The following is a 15,342-nucleotide window of genomic DNA, read 5'->3' as shown; positions in this document are numbered from 1 at the left end:
CGCGGCCGCGCGTTAGCCCGTGGTTAGCTGAAAGACGTTTTGTAATCACGTTCCGCGGACCGTTTATGATTCACTTTAACGGTTAACATGGCTATACGGTCGTTTAATAACCGATGACACGCGACGTGGATGCTCGTCTATTAATTTAATTATGATCACGATGTCGAAACTCTCGATGATAATGTTTAATCGATAATAATAATTGAGGAAGAATTACGTAGAAAATTATGATCGAAATGGTTGATGAGATAGATGATTTTCTTTGTAGAATTTGTTTTAATTTTTGGATTTTTGAAAAATGAAAAAGAATTATAGTTTTGAGATATTATATGTATAAGAAGAGAAATAATTACAGAAATCATATTGTTATTGATTAATCCAGTTTTTATTGAGAAAAAATTAAGATACGAATATATTAAGATTAAATACCATTAAAGAATGAAGGAATGAAAAATTCTACAATGAAACGAATAAATTATTAGTTATATGGAAGATAACGATAATAAATAGCAATTATGCTATACTTAATTTTTTTTTAAGTAACTTTTTAATCAAATTTGAACCAAAATTCATTATTTTACATTTTAAAATAATACAATTTAAATCGACTATCGTTAAATTATTCTCAGATAGTGTTCCCATCGTGATCAGATAGATTAGGTGATATCTGACCGGTTTAACGATAAAATGGAAGGCTATTCGATCCATCGATCAGATCGAGATTAGTTTTAAATCGTTACACATCATCAATTCCCAGTCAGAATTGATTGGAAGCGCAGGCTTGATGATTTCGATAAGTTGTACATGATGTTGATTCCGTGTTTACGCCGAGTTTCGGTTTCTGGTTAATATTGGCGTAGGTGAACGTTAATTTTGGATCAGATTTTCAGTCGGATTTACCAGGATGATCCAATGATTTAATGATTAAAACGGCAGCTCGGCCGATCTCCGCATGATCCTAGATTAAGTCTGGATTATGTTAGGTAATCGTGAATTCTGGATTAGCTATCGGGCAACGTTTGACAGCATAATTTGATACTGTGATGCTCCTCTACTGGCCTGATTCAATGCCGAAAGCTAATTCAACTGACAGCGGATACGCTAACTGTGAATTTCCGTTTATGTTAAGTAACTTAAGTGGCGTTCTATTATGTAATTCTTTTATATACCCGCTTTGAAATTGCGTTTGAATAGAATCGAATGGAAATTGTATATGAATTGAGGTGATAATAGTTCATGGATTAGATTTTATCAAGGATCAAACAATAGAGAGATGTAATAAAGCCTATTCGAAATGTGTTTATATTCGAGAGAAACATAGTTTATTGTATTTTTTTCGAATTGAAAATATAAAATCTATGAGGGGAGAAAACGAAAATATCGATCAAATTATTAAAAAAGAAAAGACAGAAATTCAATAATTTAAATTAATTAGGAAATGATAGAATTTCGATAGCAAATATCTTAGACTGATAGAAGTTTGGAATTAATTAGGAATTGTTCTTCGACGCGAAGATATCTCTGTCAGACATCGAAACAGGATCGATAGGATGAGCTGGAGATATCGATGACGAGCAATACTCAAACCAGAAGGCTAACTAGTTCGAACGCAATTCTGATCGGATTTCAATTTGCGAGCATTTCAGATGGGATGGCCGGTAACTTCAACTCCAACATTTAGTTCGGTGGTTGAGTACCACTGAATCAGATTTGACGCTTCTGATAGAATCTTTCCCTATCGAGAGTTCAGAATATCAAATGAGCGTAGAGATCCTTATTAGTTCTAAAGAAAGAAAAGCATAACGAGATGATCTATTAAAATTTATTTTCAACATCGTGAAAACTAATCTTCCGTGATTAAATTAACATAAATATTGGATGAAAAATTTAGGATGGTTTAAGGATGATCCACGACTTCAATCGCTTTACAATATTTACAAAATTTCTACGAAAATGATCTTGATGAATCTTAATCCGCAATCTTATCAAAAAAGCAAAACAGGATATTGCTAAATATATGGGAAACTTTTAGAGAATTATTCTCGAAACAAAACAAAAAAAAAAACATATGAAATAATTTTTCTTAAATTCTTGGATCCCAAGAAGATACTTTAATATTTTTAAACTTTTTTACTTAAGGCAAGCACAACTTTACAACACTATCTCTATATTCTAGAGGATCGAAAAACACTTCTACGAACATCCCAACAAAAGAAAAAAATATCCTGTGTAACAAAATCAAAAAAAAAAAAAGAACAAAAGAAAGGAAGTAAAAATATTCCCCTACAGAAAAGGGAAGGTTGACAATTGATAAAAGGATCGTGATCTGGACACACAACGTTCCCAACAGACTTTATTAAAGTCCGCGGATGGCGCACGCTGACTCGAAATCGAACACTAGCTCTGGCCCCTACCTGGGTATGCTTGATGCTCCTTTATCTTACCCTCCTGAACATAGTGCGGGCTGTGAAGAACCGTTGCGTCGCTCATCGTGTGCTCCGTCATGATCCTCAGCGAGAGAACCAGGCCCGAGTAACTCCTCTCCGCGGGCAGATCGGTGATCTCGAGCATGCTAGGCGTCATGCTAGTCGCGGAGGCCAAAAGACGCCTGGTGTCCGCGTCGAAGACCTGGAGGACATAGGTGGCAGTCCGAGGGTCGATGAACTCGCTCTCGGCGCAGCTCACCCTCACCGTTGTCCGACTCTCTTCCCTGATCGTACAATTCTCCGGGGGAGGGGGTTGCGCCAGCTTCTCACCTGTTACCATACCGGGCACACCATCCTCAGCTTCCTTCTTCTACTCAGCTATTCCACGCTCGAGTTTGGTTTTTACAGGAAATATATTTTGATTTTATGAAGAGGGTTAGGATTTCTCTTGTACGAGGGTGGTGGAAGGGTTCTGTTGCCTAGTAAAATTTTTCCTTAGGGAAGGGGAGGGAGGGAGAGTTCAAAGAGAGAGATTGGGTTAAGTTTTTTTCGAGGGTGCTATGCGTCGCGAAAGGATTTTTCTCTTTCTTTCTTTCTTTCTTTCTTTCGAGTTTCCTTCGAAGGGCGACGACGACTTCGAAGTCCTGCGTTTCTACCGTTTCCGTATTCCGTTTGCGTCGCGTTGATGATGAGTTCAACGCCCTGCAAACGTTTTTTCTTTTTTTTTTGTCGAGTGATTTCTCTCTTTTTAACATTTCAGGGGAGGAAAGGATTTTGCGAAAGGGATTTTTTGTAGCTTCGACGATTGTTTGAGAGTTAGTTTGCAATTTGGAATGTACAATTTTTGTGGGCAATTGTAGTATAATTTTCGAGTTGAAGAGCGTATCTCAATAATCAAATTTGTCGATGTTTAATCAGTCTCTATATTCTGTTTTACAAACCAAATGGTAAAAAAAGTGTCGTCATTTCAACGATGTTTGCCAAACTTCCATCAAACAAACGTTCGTTACATCAAAAAACAAACCTTTCTCTCTAAAAAAAAAAAGAAATCAAACGCGTTCGATGGAAAATAAAAATAAAGAACAATCCTTGAAAAGATAAAAACTTGGAATAGATATTACAAATAAATCGCGAAAGAGTATACCAGATTTTTAAGCAACAACCATCCCTCGAATGTTCTCTCTCTCTCTCTCTCTCTCTCTCCCTTTTTTTCTTTTTCGAGCAGATTCGATCGAGTTTCCACCCGAAAAATCCGTGCCAACCCTCCGGCCCCACGTTTCTCATTCGCCGCGCGAACGTGTTTTAATATAAACGTCAAAGAGTAATCGATATCCGCCATAAGGGAGGACAGGCCAGGTATCGATATCGAGTCGTTCGAGCCAGTCGTTTGCACGTCGCGTAACAAGCGTCTGACTTTCGTTTCGAGGCTAAAGTAAGTTCGTGTCGGAATTACGGTCAGCTGGCCATTTTATCGAGCGAAATATTCGACAGAAGAAGCGTTTACACGCGTGAACGAGAGCACGGAACTGCTAGACAGAATTATTCTTTTTTTCTCTCTCTCTCTCCCCTGTCCTCTTTCTGCTTCCTTTCTCCTAGAGGTACGAGTTAGGCAGCAGGGGTGCGAGTCAATAAACTGGCGGACGAGAATCGAGCGACGCTGGTCAACGATATCGACTACTTCGATAAACCGGAGATTCGTTTAACACGTTCCTACTACTTGTAATTATTGGAATTGAAATTTTGATTAGATAGGCGGAAATATCGTTCGATATATTGGTTATTTCAATGAGATTATTAAAGGATGGAACGAATTTTCCAATGTCTTTTGAGATGAGTAATATTTTTTTTTCGTGTAATAAATTGAGATTAAAATTCTTCTTTTATAAATGAAATGAATAATATGAAAATTATAAATAGAATGAAGTAGATATATTTATTTTTAGGCGTGATTCAAAAAAAGAATTTTAAGCAAGAATTTTATTTTTTTATTTAGTATTTTTACATTTAGTATGAAAGTTTTTGAAGGATTTTTTTAATAGTAAAAGAAATAAATATTGCATATTGTTACAAAATTTTAAAATTTTACTGCAATTAGATAAACATATTTTTATATGTGTAACATCTGTAAATCAGCATTTTTTTTAAGGATATAAGTATCATCTTTTATTTAGTGTGATAATAAAAATGTTGTTAAAAAAGATGTAGATAAAAAATTCTAATTTATAAAGTTTATGCAAATTTAAATTGTCCAATAATTTTCCAAGAATTTTGTTCGTATTTTAAAAATTTCGTGGAAACTGCTTTCTGGATTGTAATCTCATTTTTAATTACGAATGATTTATCGTACACATGATGGATATATGAAAAAGGAAACGAAGAGAATAATTAAATACCTACATTGATTAAAATGAATTCATAACATATCACAATTGAGATCTTTCAATTACCGTTAATGAAATTCATACGCGAATAAATTAACTGTCTCACCGTAATAATGGTTTTAACATGAAAAAGTTTTCAATTGAAAAAATAATTCGCGAGAATATTTAAGTTAAAATATGTCAGATACGTCGAGATACGATTAACGTCCGTTAAATCCCTGTATCGAGGTGTCTTCCGTCAATATGATTAGCAAACATTTGCATTTTAAAACGAGAATGTCGATAGAATGTAACATTATCGGTTTGTTAAAAAAAACTCGGCAACTAAATACAGGAATAAAGGGAAAAAAAGGAAAGTTTGTTTTATCGAATTGCATAAAGAGTAGGAAGGGATACCATTGACTCGTACCACTTGACACTCTGTCGGTACATTTATTGACACATACCATTGTGAAAAATCTAACCAATTCGTTCGAGAATAAATAATATTATATTCAGTTTATAACTTTTTCTTTTTAATAATCGAAATATTTGTAGATAAAATATTTTGAAAAAATAGTCGCGAAATTCGTATTTTCTATCAAAAAAATGGAGCATAGATTATTCGAAAATCTTATTATATCGAGAATTTTTGAACTAAATTAAACAAAATACGAAATTTTTTATATTAATAGACATTACAGAGTTAAATTTTCTCGAAAGGAATATTAAGTAAAATCGATTATTTACTAAAAATTATCATTTATAACGAATAATAATTTTAGAAATTGAAATTATTTTTTTTTAGATTCTTTTAAAAAATTCAATATACAAAAAGATAGTTTATATGAGCCATTTGAAACTATTTATCTCACCGAAATGAAAAATCAACATAATTTCCCCGCTAATCCAATACAAACGAATGCAACGAAACAGAATCTATCTCTATTAAAATGGGGCAGAATCCTATAACAAGAATTTCTTTTAATCAACCGCAATTTCGAAAAAAAAAAAATTTCACCTCACAATCGTTGGACGTTCATAAAAGATAGGAGTACAATTAGAACGCGAGCCAACAGTCAGGAACGATACACCAATTTCCAGTTAGCCAACGGACAGAATAGGCCGAGTCCACGACGAGAGAGGAGAACGGCCATCGCCCATCCCCGCAACCCCAATTAGCCACGCATTATTAACGCGTACTGTACACAAGCCACGTTTACGGCCAGCCTAGCCCCGCGTTCCACGGTTAATTGTTAGCAATTAGCAGGAAGAATGAGCTAGCAATCTGACAGAGTCGTAATCCGGGACAAAATTATTTTCCTGGCCTACAAGAGAAATTCCTTTTCCGGTACACGCCTCCTCTTCTGACCCCATGGAGAAGCAAAGTAGCAAGAGTAGTAATTTGTCAGACTAGTGTCCCCTCTCCCCCCTCTCAACCCTTCTATTCTGATTCTCGTTAATTTGTCTTGGTAATTCGTCTGCTCCGTTCGCCATTGTTGATGTCGCTTTAAGTATATACGATGTCTGGCTAAGCGCGGAAATAGTTTATTCAATTTTCTTTCTCGGTGGAAAATTGTTTTTTAATTCGATCATTCTTTTTCAATTTGTTATTTTGATGGATTTGTTCGATTCAGGACAAATGTGTTATATTTGGTGAATTAAATATTTTGAGATTAAATTTTGTTGTCGATTAAAGTATTATTTTTTGTCGCTATCTTCAATGAAAAATATTTTTTAAAACACTTGTTCTTTTAAGCAATTTGCATTCGATAGACAAAAACAAATGACAAGTCAGTTAGAATTAGAATTTTCTGATAAAATTGAAATTGTTTATTCTATTATTAACGACTGCGGGATATATCAATATAAGGAAATTAGATATTTCAGATCTGTCAGATATTTGAGTGAAACAAATATTCTTGTCAATCATAGAATTATAATAGTCATTATATAATGGAGTATTCGATTCCCACCCATATCACTGTACTTTCAGAGAATCGAACTCGATTCCGAATGTCATAAAGTTAATTATAATAATCGAGTCATTAATTATATTCATCACCATCAATTAATTATCCCAATAAATCAATTATGCGTATAATTTCTATTATCGATGCTAGTAAATAATATCCAATAACAAAAATAAGAAAAATAAGAAAAAGAAAAAAAAATTAAATCGAGAAAAGATTTATAACTTTCATCGTTGTTACTATCGCGTTAGATACATTTCTCGATTCTATACGACTATACTTGAAGAGACGTGGATCACGGAGCGCAGAGGACGATAATCGAGTTCGACAGGGACCGGAAGTCCGTAGATTTAGCTCGACTGGTGGTGATCGAAACTATCGGTGTCAAGCGCTTAATCGCGCGTCTACGATACAGAGTGGTCGAGTAAACGCTGCAGCATGGCTGTGTCGCGACGGGAACTGTCATTTTTTCCCTTGTAAAACGACAGTTCAATCACGGTAATGGAACTATCTTCATCGCGGGCACTTAGGGAAAAGTATGGTTTACAACGCGATACAGCACCATTTTCCACAGTGATATATTGTGAGAACCTTATATCCGTAAGGGATGAGTTCCAAACCCATCCCTTGGATACTTGAAACCGTGGGTATATAGTAGATACTTGATATTATGAAGAATGAAAGCTTAAAATAATATATGATAAAATATGACAATTGCAATGGGGAAAATATAATGGGGACTTTTTTTTCGTAAATAATTATACTATCGCATTTGACATAAAATTTAAATGATAGTTTAACGTTTTTTTAAGATATAGCTTTCAATCTTTTTTTACTTGTTAAAATATGATAATGATGTAGAGTTTATTTAATGAGATGAAACGAGACGTGGGTGTTAGAATAGTGTAACAGTTGTGAGGATATCTATTTCATGAGCTGAAACGAGATAAATGATGTAGGTGTAATGACATAGTGCAATATGTGAATATAAGCTTTCTGTTTTACATTGAACGATGAGCTGAAATAAGACGAACGATTAAGTTACTGTTTATATTTTTTTAGCTTAAATATTATTTCATTTTTCATTTATATCTATTTGTTCAGTGATAGATATCAATCAAAAAGAAACATTAATGAATAGAAAAATAAGATCTGTCTTCGAGATTGATCGAGAAATTAATAACTTTAAGAAGTGTATAGTGTATATCTATATTTTTATCTATTAAAAATTTTAAATCAAACCTTATAATAGCCTTCAAAAACGAATAACGATATATGCAAAAGGAAAAATTCAGAAGACCAATAATCTTCTAATTTCACAAACATATAAACACGATACTTAAGTTTCGATATATTCGAATTTTGACTAGATCAAGACTTCTTTTCTCCCACTTCAAACTTAACAATCGCATGAAAAGATCTACGCGAGATCTCTTTGTCGATTAATCCTCAAATTCCCAACGTGATCGTTCCCCTGATTCAAAAAGGAACCATCCCAGGATATCCCAGATATATAAAGTCGGAAAACTCATCGACACGTGTGTTGCAGCGTTCGCTCGTTTCTTGCCCGTTAGATCGTAAGTAAACGGATTTTTAAACCGAGATCTCTCGAAGATCTGAGTGAAGTGGTGTACCTATAGGTTGAGAACAGGATTGATGAGATTGTGGTGTGATCAATGTTGAGAACAGGAAGAATGAGATTGAATACCACGCGAGGTGTATGGTGTGACACAGAAGAAAGAGTCAGAAAGAGGGTGAACGAGTACAGAATGGGAAGAGAATAAGAAGAAATACAGACAATCGCGTGAGCTCTACGATGCAAGGCCCGTGCAGCGTAGCAGACAGTGCTCGTAATAGTGTGCCAACGATCAATCTGAACGATTCGAGATGTGAGATAAGAAGTAGGCTGCTCGTTTATTCTTCGATATTCGTTATTGGATTGAAATTCGTGGTCTGAAAACTCACCTGTTCGCCTTTCGGGCAGATTCAGGGTGGTTGCACGGAAATGGACGCTCTCGCTTCGACCTTTGCTGTTGCTCGCGTATATGTGGACGTCGTAGGTGGTCCCCGGCTCGAGATTTCCGACCGAGAACGATGGCACTTTGCTCGTTTGATTATAAACCGTGGTGCTCGGTTTCGAGGATGTGCTGCTTGTTCCCGACTCACGGTCCACCTGTATCGTGAACTTCTGCGGCAGACCACCGTCGAACCCCTCGATGCACTCCACGTACAGCGAGTCTATTGTCTGGTTCAAAAGAGAGCAATTGCGCGGTGTGTCCGGGTGACCTGCGAAGTCGAATAATTAGTATGGTCGATTCGAAAGTTTTGACAATTTACGTTGACCGGAAACGTATGTTTTAGGACGAGTGGAGATCATTTTGTGGAGTTTTGAGCTAGATGAAAGAGCTTTTAGAGAGAATTGTTATGAATGGTGGAAGATATTTAATGAAATTGGGTAGCAGAATAATAACGATGAGTATAATATAAGTAAGGGATGAAAATATGTCTATCCTTTTAGTAAATCAACTTTAATTGGTATTGAATGATCGATAATATTTTTGATATTGTGTACAGTGAATTCGAGATGTTCTAATAATCATCACTGGAACTTGGTATTATATATTATTCTACTATCTTCTATTCAGTGAATTTGACAAATAGAACTCTAATATTTTGCTTGATATATAATTTTGATTGAACAATCAACATTACTGTGCAAATTGAATCACAATATCGAAAAGTTATATCGATCACTCGAGTTGTAAAACAGTTTAGAGTTCACAAACATAATTTTATCTAAATCACATCCACGATTTAAATTATTTATCACGTTTTCTCCCTGATACTTGTTTACGCCAACTTTCCATTTCTCGGCTCGAAAAGAAACGTAATAAAGCTATCTCTATTCTTCAATAGCGTTGCTTCGAGTAACCCTGGAAATGTAGCTCCCCATAGCTGACCCGTGATTGCGTCGGGCGAAGAGATGAAGCGACTCGAAGTTGGCAAACTATCACGACAAACGTCTGTCCTTTCCAGACGAGAACGGAATACTGAAAGGATGGGGACACTCTACCCTTCGAACGTCTACCCGTTCACGTACGAACCGATGTGGTGGAACTTGTTGTGTCGCAAACGATAGTGTTTCTACGCTCTCTTTAATCAACAGATACAAGTTTAGATTTTCGTTTCGGAACAGTAGCGAATTCCCAAAAGTGAACGATTCCATTTTAGATGCAGTGCCCTGTTTAATAGCGCTTTTTATTGCTTCGTTCGCGCGGTTTAGTACCTTCCACTGGTACTAAAGTGCGTTCATCACGTAGTGACGCGTTTCCACGACGCTCGTATTTCTGGATACTCGTCCTCCATACGTCCACATACTATTCGTTGGAGTTTTCGTAGGTATTTTCAACATGAAATGTCGTTCGAAGAATTGCCGAGAATTCGTGTTATTTTTATGAGAAATATTCAGTAAAGAAATCTAGTAGTTCAGAATAATTAATTCCTCTTGGATATTATTTTGTTTGAAAACGAACTAAATCCTCGTGAAAATTATTTCGTTTTTGATAAATACATACGCTGCAATTTCGTTTTATTTTTATTCAACGTTTGAAATTTTTCAATAAAATCAATGTGCATATACGAGTTAACATAAAATATTTAAAAAGTACTTTTTATTTTTTCTCTAATTACAAATATTACTTTTTAATATTCGTTTCAATATTTTTATAAGATGGACAAGTACGTATTTAAATGTTCCTTTCAATAGAGAGATCGTTGAATAAAAATAAAACATGATATGAAAGCATCGATTAAAAAAAACTATATTCGATCTAGTTTCAAAGATTTACCAATAAAAACAAACAATCCTCGAAATTGAATTTATCTAAACGATACGATTTCAAACGAGAATATTTATTTCTATAATTCGTTCGAACATGGAGAATACTAACATGAGTTTTTTCAGTCGATAAGAGATCGCAAAAAGAAAACGCGGATCACCGTAAAGAAAACGGACATTCGGCTACGGAGGCGTCCGTCGTTGTTTCTAATCTGCATAATGAGGAAACTTTTTAAATCTAATTTACGTCTATCAACCATCCCATGGGAGACACTTTTCCCCGGGATTACTCGAGAACGTTGCAACCCTCCACTCGCCACTTCTCACCCTTCCTCCCTCCCCTCCACCCTTGTAAATCTTGGCGATTTATATTTACACTAAAATCTTAATTTCCTCGGTTTCCACGGATTGTTACATAATTAAAAACGAAGTTTTTCCATAAAGCTATAGTATCTCGTGACTTCGAGCCAGTTTCCAAGTATCTTCTCTAAGGGATGGACAATTTTCAACGGTCTCTCGCGCATTGCACTTAAGATAATGCGAATTTTCCTTGGATTAAAGGATTATCCGAAGAAGCACAAGGATACTTTGAAATACCCGGAATATCCTCGTTAAAAATGAATATTTTAATGTCGAGCGAAAAATCATTCCTGTTGCTCGACTCTTTCCAATTATTTTAACACGAATAATTCTTTGAAATCGAGATTGATTCTTTTTCTTCGATGCCAGACAGCATTCTCTTGGAGAAAAGGAAAGTGGAATAGTGTATCGAGGATTTTCTATTGAATGATTTCTTCGTTCCAAGTGATTGTTGCATTTGATATTAAATTTTACGTATTTTATTTAATTAATTGTGAATATTATTAAAGAGAAGCACAGAAAAATAATTCATTTTTACTTTGTCACAGATGAATAATTAAATTTACAAATTTTTTTTTTGAAAAGAAAGAACGAAGTTATATATTCGTATGTATGATAGAACAATAGAAATTTAAATGTGTCGATATAAAAGACACTTACCAGCTGGGACAATGTGATAGACACAAGGTTCAAGTTGCGTTCCCTGCTCATTTGTACCCCAACAAAGCAGAGTACCATAGTCTAACTCGGTCATTGGTGTGTAAGAGGCCGTGGAACGTGTTCGCTCGCTGATGACTTGTGCTTGAGGTATGTCGATCGTCTCCATTGTGTTATTGAACTTCCACATAAACGTTACTTCCGGTGGATTTGCCTCGAGCTCGCACGGTATCCTCGCGGTTTCCTGTCGCGCCACACCGAATACCTTCACCTGACCGTGATGACAAACAGGGGCGACTGGAAAAAAAATCATGCGACTAGATGAAGCCTAAGCAAATGAAGCATGAATCCTTATCACCTATTATAAAATTTTAATTTTGCAACTCGAGGATGAAATATATTTTTTTCCGGAAATTATTATGTAGATAAATAATTCAAGGATATATTCAAGTTTTGATTCTTCTTGTTAATTTTGTTGAGAGAAAAATGTGTGAAAAATATAGTACTGATGAATTATTAATGTTTCTGTTTCAGAATCAATGATTCGCATCGATGACTTTCCTCGTCTCGAAATTTCCTTAGGACTTAGCATTAGGCTTTTTGAACGATGGAAGGCAAGTTGATCCATGCTTTTGATCCACGAGTTTGAAGATGAGTGATCGAGTATTATCTTCTTCTTCTCTATCTCTCTCTTCTCTGATATTCGACAAAGGTAACACGATTATCGAACATTATCCATGATTAAGCATTAACGATACAATCGATGTTCGTCATTTCCAAATCCTTGTCAACCGCAAGATAGTAGCAACAGAAGTTTTAGATTCCATGGCAATACATAATATATACGTATATACATATATAAAATATCGTGATATATGATTGAAAAGCTATTTATTTTTTAGGTATACACAAAAACATCATTCAAGCAATCTTCGTTCATGAAATGAAACGTTAAGTTTTAATAATTAACTTTTTTTCCTTCATTTTAACTATGGCGAATATCGAACAGAATTTCCTAAGTGATCTAATCAATGAAAAGTCAGCCCCTTTGTCCACTCTATTCTTCTAATTCTATCCCTCTTTTAGCTTGATGTACGATGTCTGTACGTTCTTCTTCTTTTTTTTTTTTCTTTCTTTTCTTTTTCGTTTCTAAGTACAAAGTATTATTGAATTTCAGTCGAAAGAGACTTCCGTCTCGAAGTTGAGGTCACATGGGATCTTTTGTCAGATTATCCAGGGTATCTTCTCTCCGTGGACATCGTTGTAGCTGAATGTCAATTGTGGAAACTGTTCGAAATAACGATCGATCTTCGACGATTGGTTAGATGGAGGAGATAATCTCAAAAAATGATTTTTAGTTATTTTTTTCTTTTTAATGAATCATTATCGATTCTAGTTATATTTTAGTGATATAGTAAAATTTATACGCCATTAGAATACAGAGAGAGAGAGAGAAAGAGAGAAATAACTGATGGATCATCAAATTGATTTCATTTTTCATTTTTACAATCACTATCTATTTGATTTTGATATATTACGGAATCGAAGTGTCAAGGAAGTTAAATAGTTTCCATTCGTGTGTATCAGAACATTTTTTAAATCATTTTTTAACTCTTTCTTTTATAACTCTGTATATCTATCTTTCTCTTGTCTACCTTTCATACATATCGTCGTAATCATTATTCAGAAAAATTCTCCCAAGAAAATTTCAAAACTTCTTAACTACGAAGAGAATTATAAAGCAATCGCATGACAAAACTTGGTCCATCCTTTAGCAATAATTATTCTAAACGGGGACAGAATTATGCATTCGGGCAACATAAATCGCCACGATAGTTAGCGGAGACACTTGGCACGTACCAAGGCCATAGGCAATGCGTCATTAATGCTTAATGGACAGACATTAATTTGTTATTGTCAATGGAAGGATCGATAGGAATTCTAGTTGCCGTAAATTCGTAAATATGTGCATGACAATACATTAGGAATCAATTCCATCTTAGTTCTAGAAAAGTGGGAATAGTACGATAGAATAGAGGTATAATAAGTCTTTGAAACTCAATAACAAATAAAAATGTGAAAAGAAATCTGTCAAAATATATAGAACATGATTATTACGTGATTCTTATTATTTTTTTCTGTTTTTGATACGAATTTATTGTTTCAATGTCAGTAAAGATGGATAGGGTACTTGATTTATGGTTTTATGGGGATGTTAAGAAGATGATTTTAGTAAAATATTTGTTAGAAATGAAACTTGCAAAGAGAATTTAATTTTCAGTAGTGTTTTTAAATAGCTTAGTGTTTAAATTTTAGATAAAGATTCATGATTTCTTTTTTTATATTTTTAGTATAAGTTTGTCAAAAAATAGATTGATAGATTTGGATAGAATGAAATATTGTTTGTTGAAATTTTTGTCATTTTATCATCATTGTTTGTGTAAGCCTATAGCTTAAATATGAGGGAATGTTTATTAAAAGTAGGATTTGAAAATTGATATTCTATGTAACATTAGATATAGTATAGAATATGTGATAATGGAAAGAGAATATAGATTTAGTAAATAAACTAGGATATTAGATGATTCTGATATGCAATATTTATCGTAAAAGAGAATTTATCAGAAGAGAGAGAGTAATTGCAATGTTTGAAGACAGAATTCCAACAATGAATGTTCCAGTATTCGAGTAGTGTATCTGTATGAAGATGTGCAAAAGTGAGTGTTTTAAAAAGCGTGGTAACGGAAATAGAGTAGTAGAGTAAGGGAGATCAGAGAGAATTTTTTAAGAAAGTTGTTCCAAAGAACAATTTCGAGATGAGAATTCTTTTAAAGAATACTTTTAAAGAAGTTTCTTTGAATTTCTTCTACGTGTTATTTAATCAAATTGTTCATTAAATATAATATGGAAAAAGTTTTTCGTTGTTTAATAATTTCTTAATTTTCTTTTTTTCAAATGAATAATTCATAATAATTCAAGTTTTTTTTTATTAATAATTCTTTTAATATAACATAATACAATATTCGTGTAACACGAAATAATTTCAGAAATAATTTATTTCGGGTTTTTTATCGAACCGTGTCAAATATTAATAAGATTTTTAATTATATTTTCATAAGAATATATAAGTCCTTGTTCTCTTGAGTCTTTCTTTTAAGGAACAGGAGCGAGAATGTTAATAAGGCGAGAATATTTAATTGAGCTAATTCAGGGAGAAGAGTAAAATCCGTGCTTTTAATAGCAACATATGTAAGCCAAGATTTCTCTCCAAGTTTAAACTCCGAAACGGAAATACGTGATGATAAACGATATTTCCGGTAGAATAAACGCTTTGGCAAACTTATTAGTTGAGTGGATTTAATAACAGATTGTTAGTCATCCGACGAGACTGTAGATAATAGATTACTGTACTGTCGCAAACAGAATTATGTTCAGTCGTGTCCAATCTGCATAATCAACAAATTAAGTGGTCGTAAGTTTTTACAATACAAAAACACGCGATACCATTTGTAAATTTAACGTGCATAAAATGATATATGAGAAAATTATCTTTTAATACGTTCTCGGATTTATTATGCATTTCTTTTTTTTTTTAAATATAATTTGTCAAAATAATTGGTATTTTAAATAATTTTTCAATGAAGATATTTAAATAACAATGAAGTTCTTATATTTTATATTTCAATATATAAAGATAATTAAATCTTTATTTTATTCCAATTATAATT

The 15,342-nt window shown here is 33.9% G+C and overlaps 1 protein-coding gene across 1 annotated transcript in view; it reads right to left on the bottom strand.

Annotated features, from left to right (window-relative positions):
- LOC102677973 overlaps positions 1–15,342 on the bottom strand; it is a 349,267-nt gene that overhangs the window by 7,731 nt on the left and 326,194 nt on the right. Inside the window, exons 12-14 of the mRNA XM_006613602.2 lie at positions 11,618–11,911; positions 8,725–9,045; positions 2,415–2,756 (exon numbers count right to left, since the gene is read on the bottom strand). Coding sequence (XP_006613665.1) covers positions 2,415–2,756; positions 8,725–9,045; positions 11,618–11,911 — 957 coding nt within the window. The remainder of the gene's footprint in view (positions 1–2,414; positions 2,757–8,724; positions 9,046–11,617; positions 11,912–15,342) is intronic.

The sequence above is a fragment of the Apis dorsata genome, unplaced genomic scaffold, assembly GCF_000469605.1.
Source record: "Apis dorsata unplaced genomic scaffold, Apis dorsata 1.3 scaffold_157, whole genome shotgun sequence".
NCBI lineage: Eukaryota > Metazoa > Arthropoda > Insecta > Hymenoptera > Apidae > Apis > Apis dorsata.
This window is presented reverse-complemented; position numbering and strand designations above follow the sequence as displayed.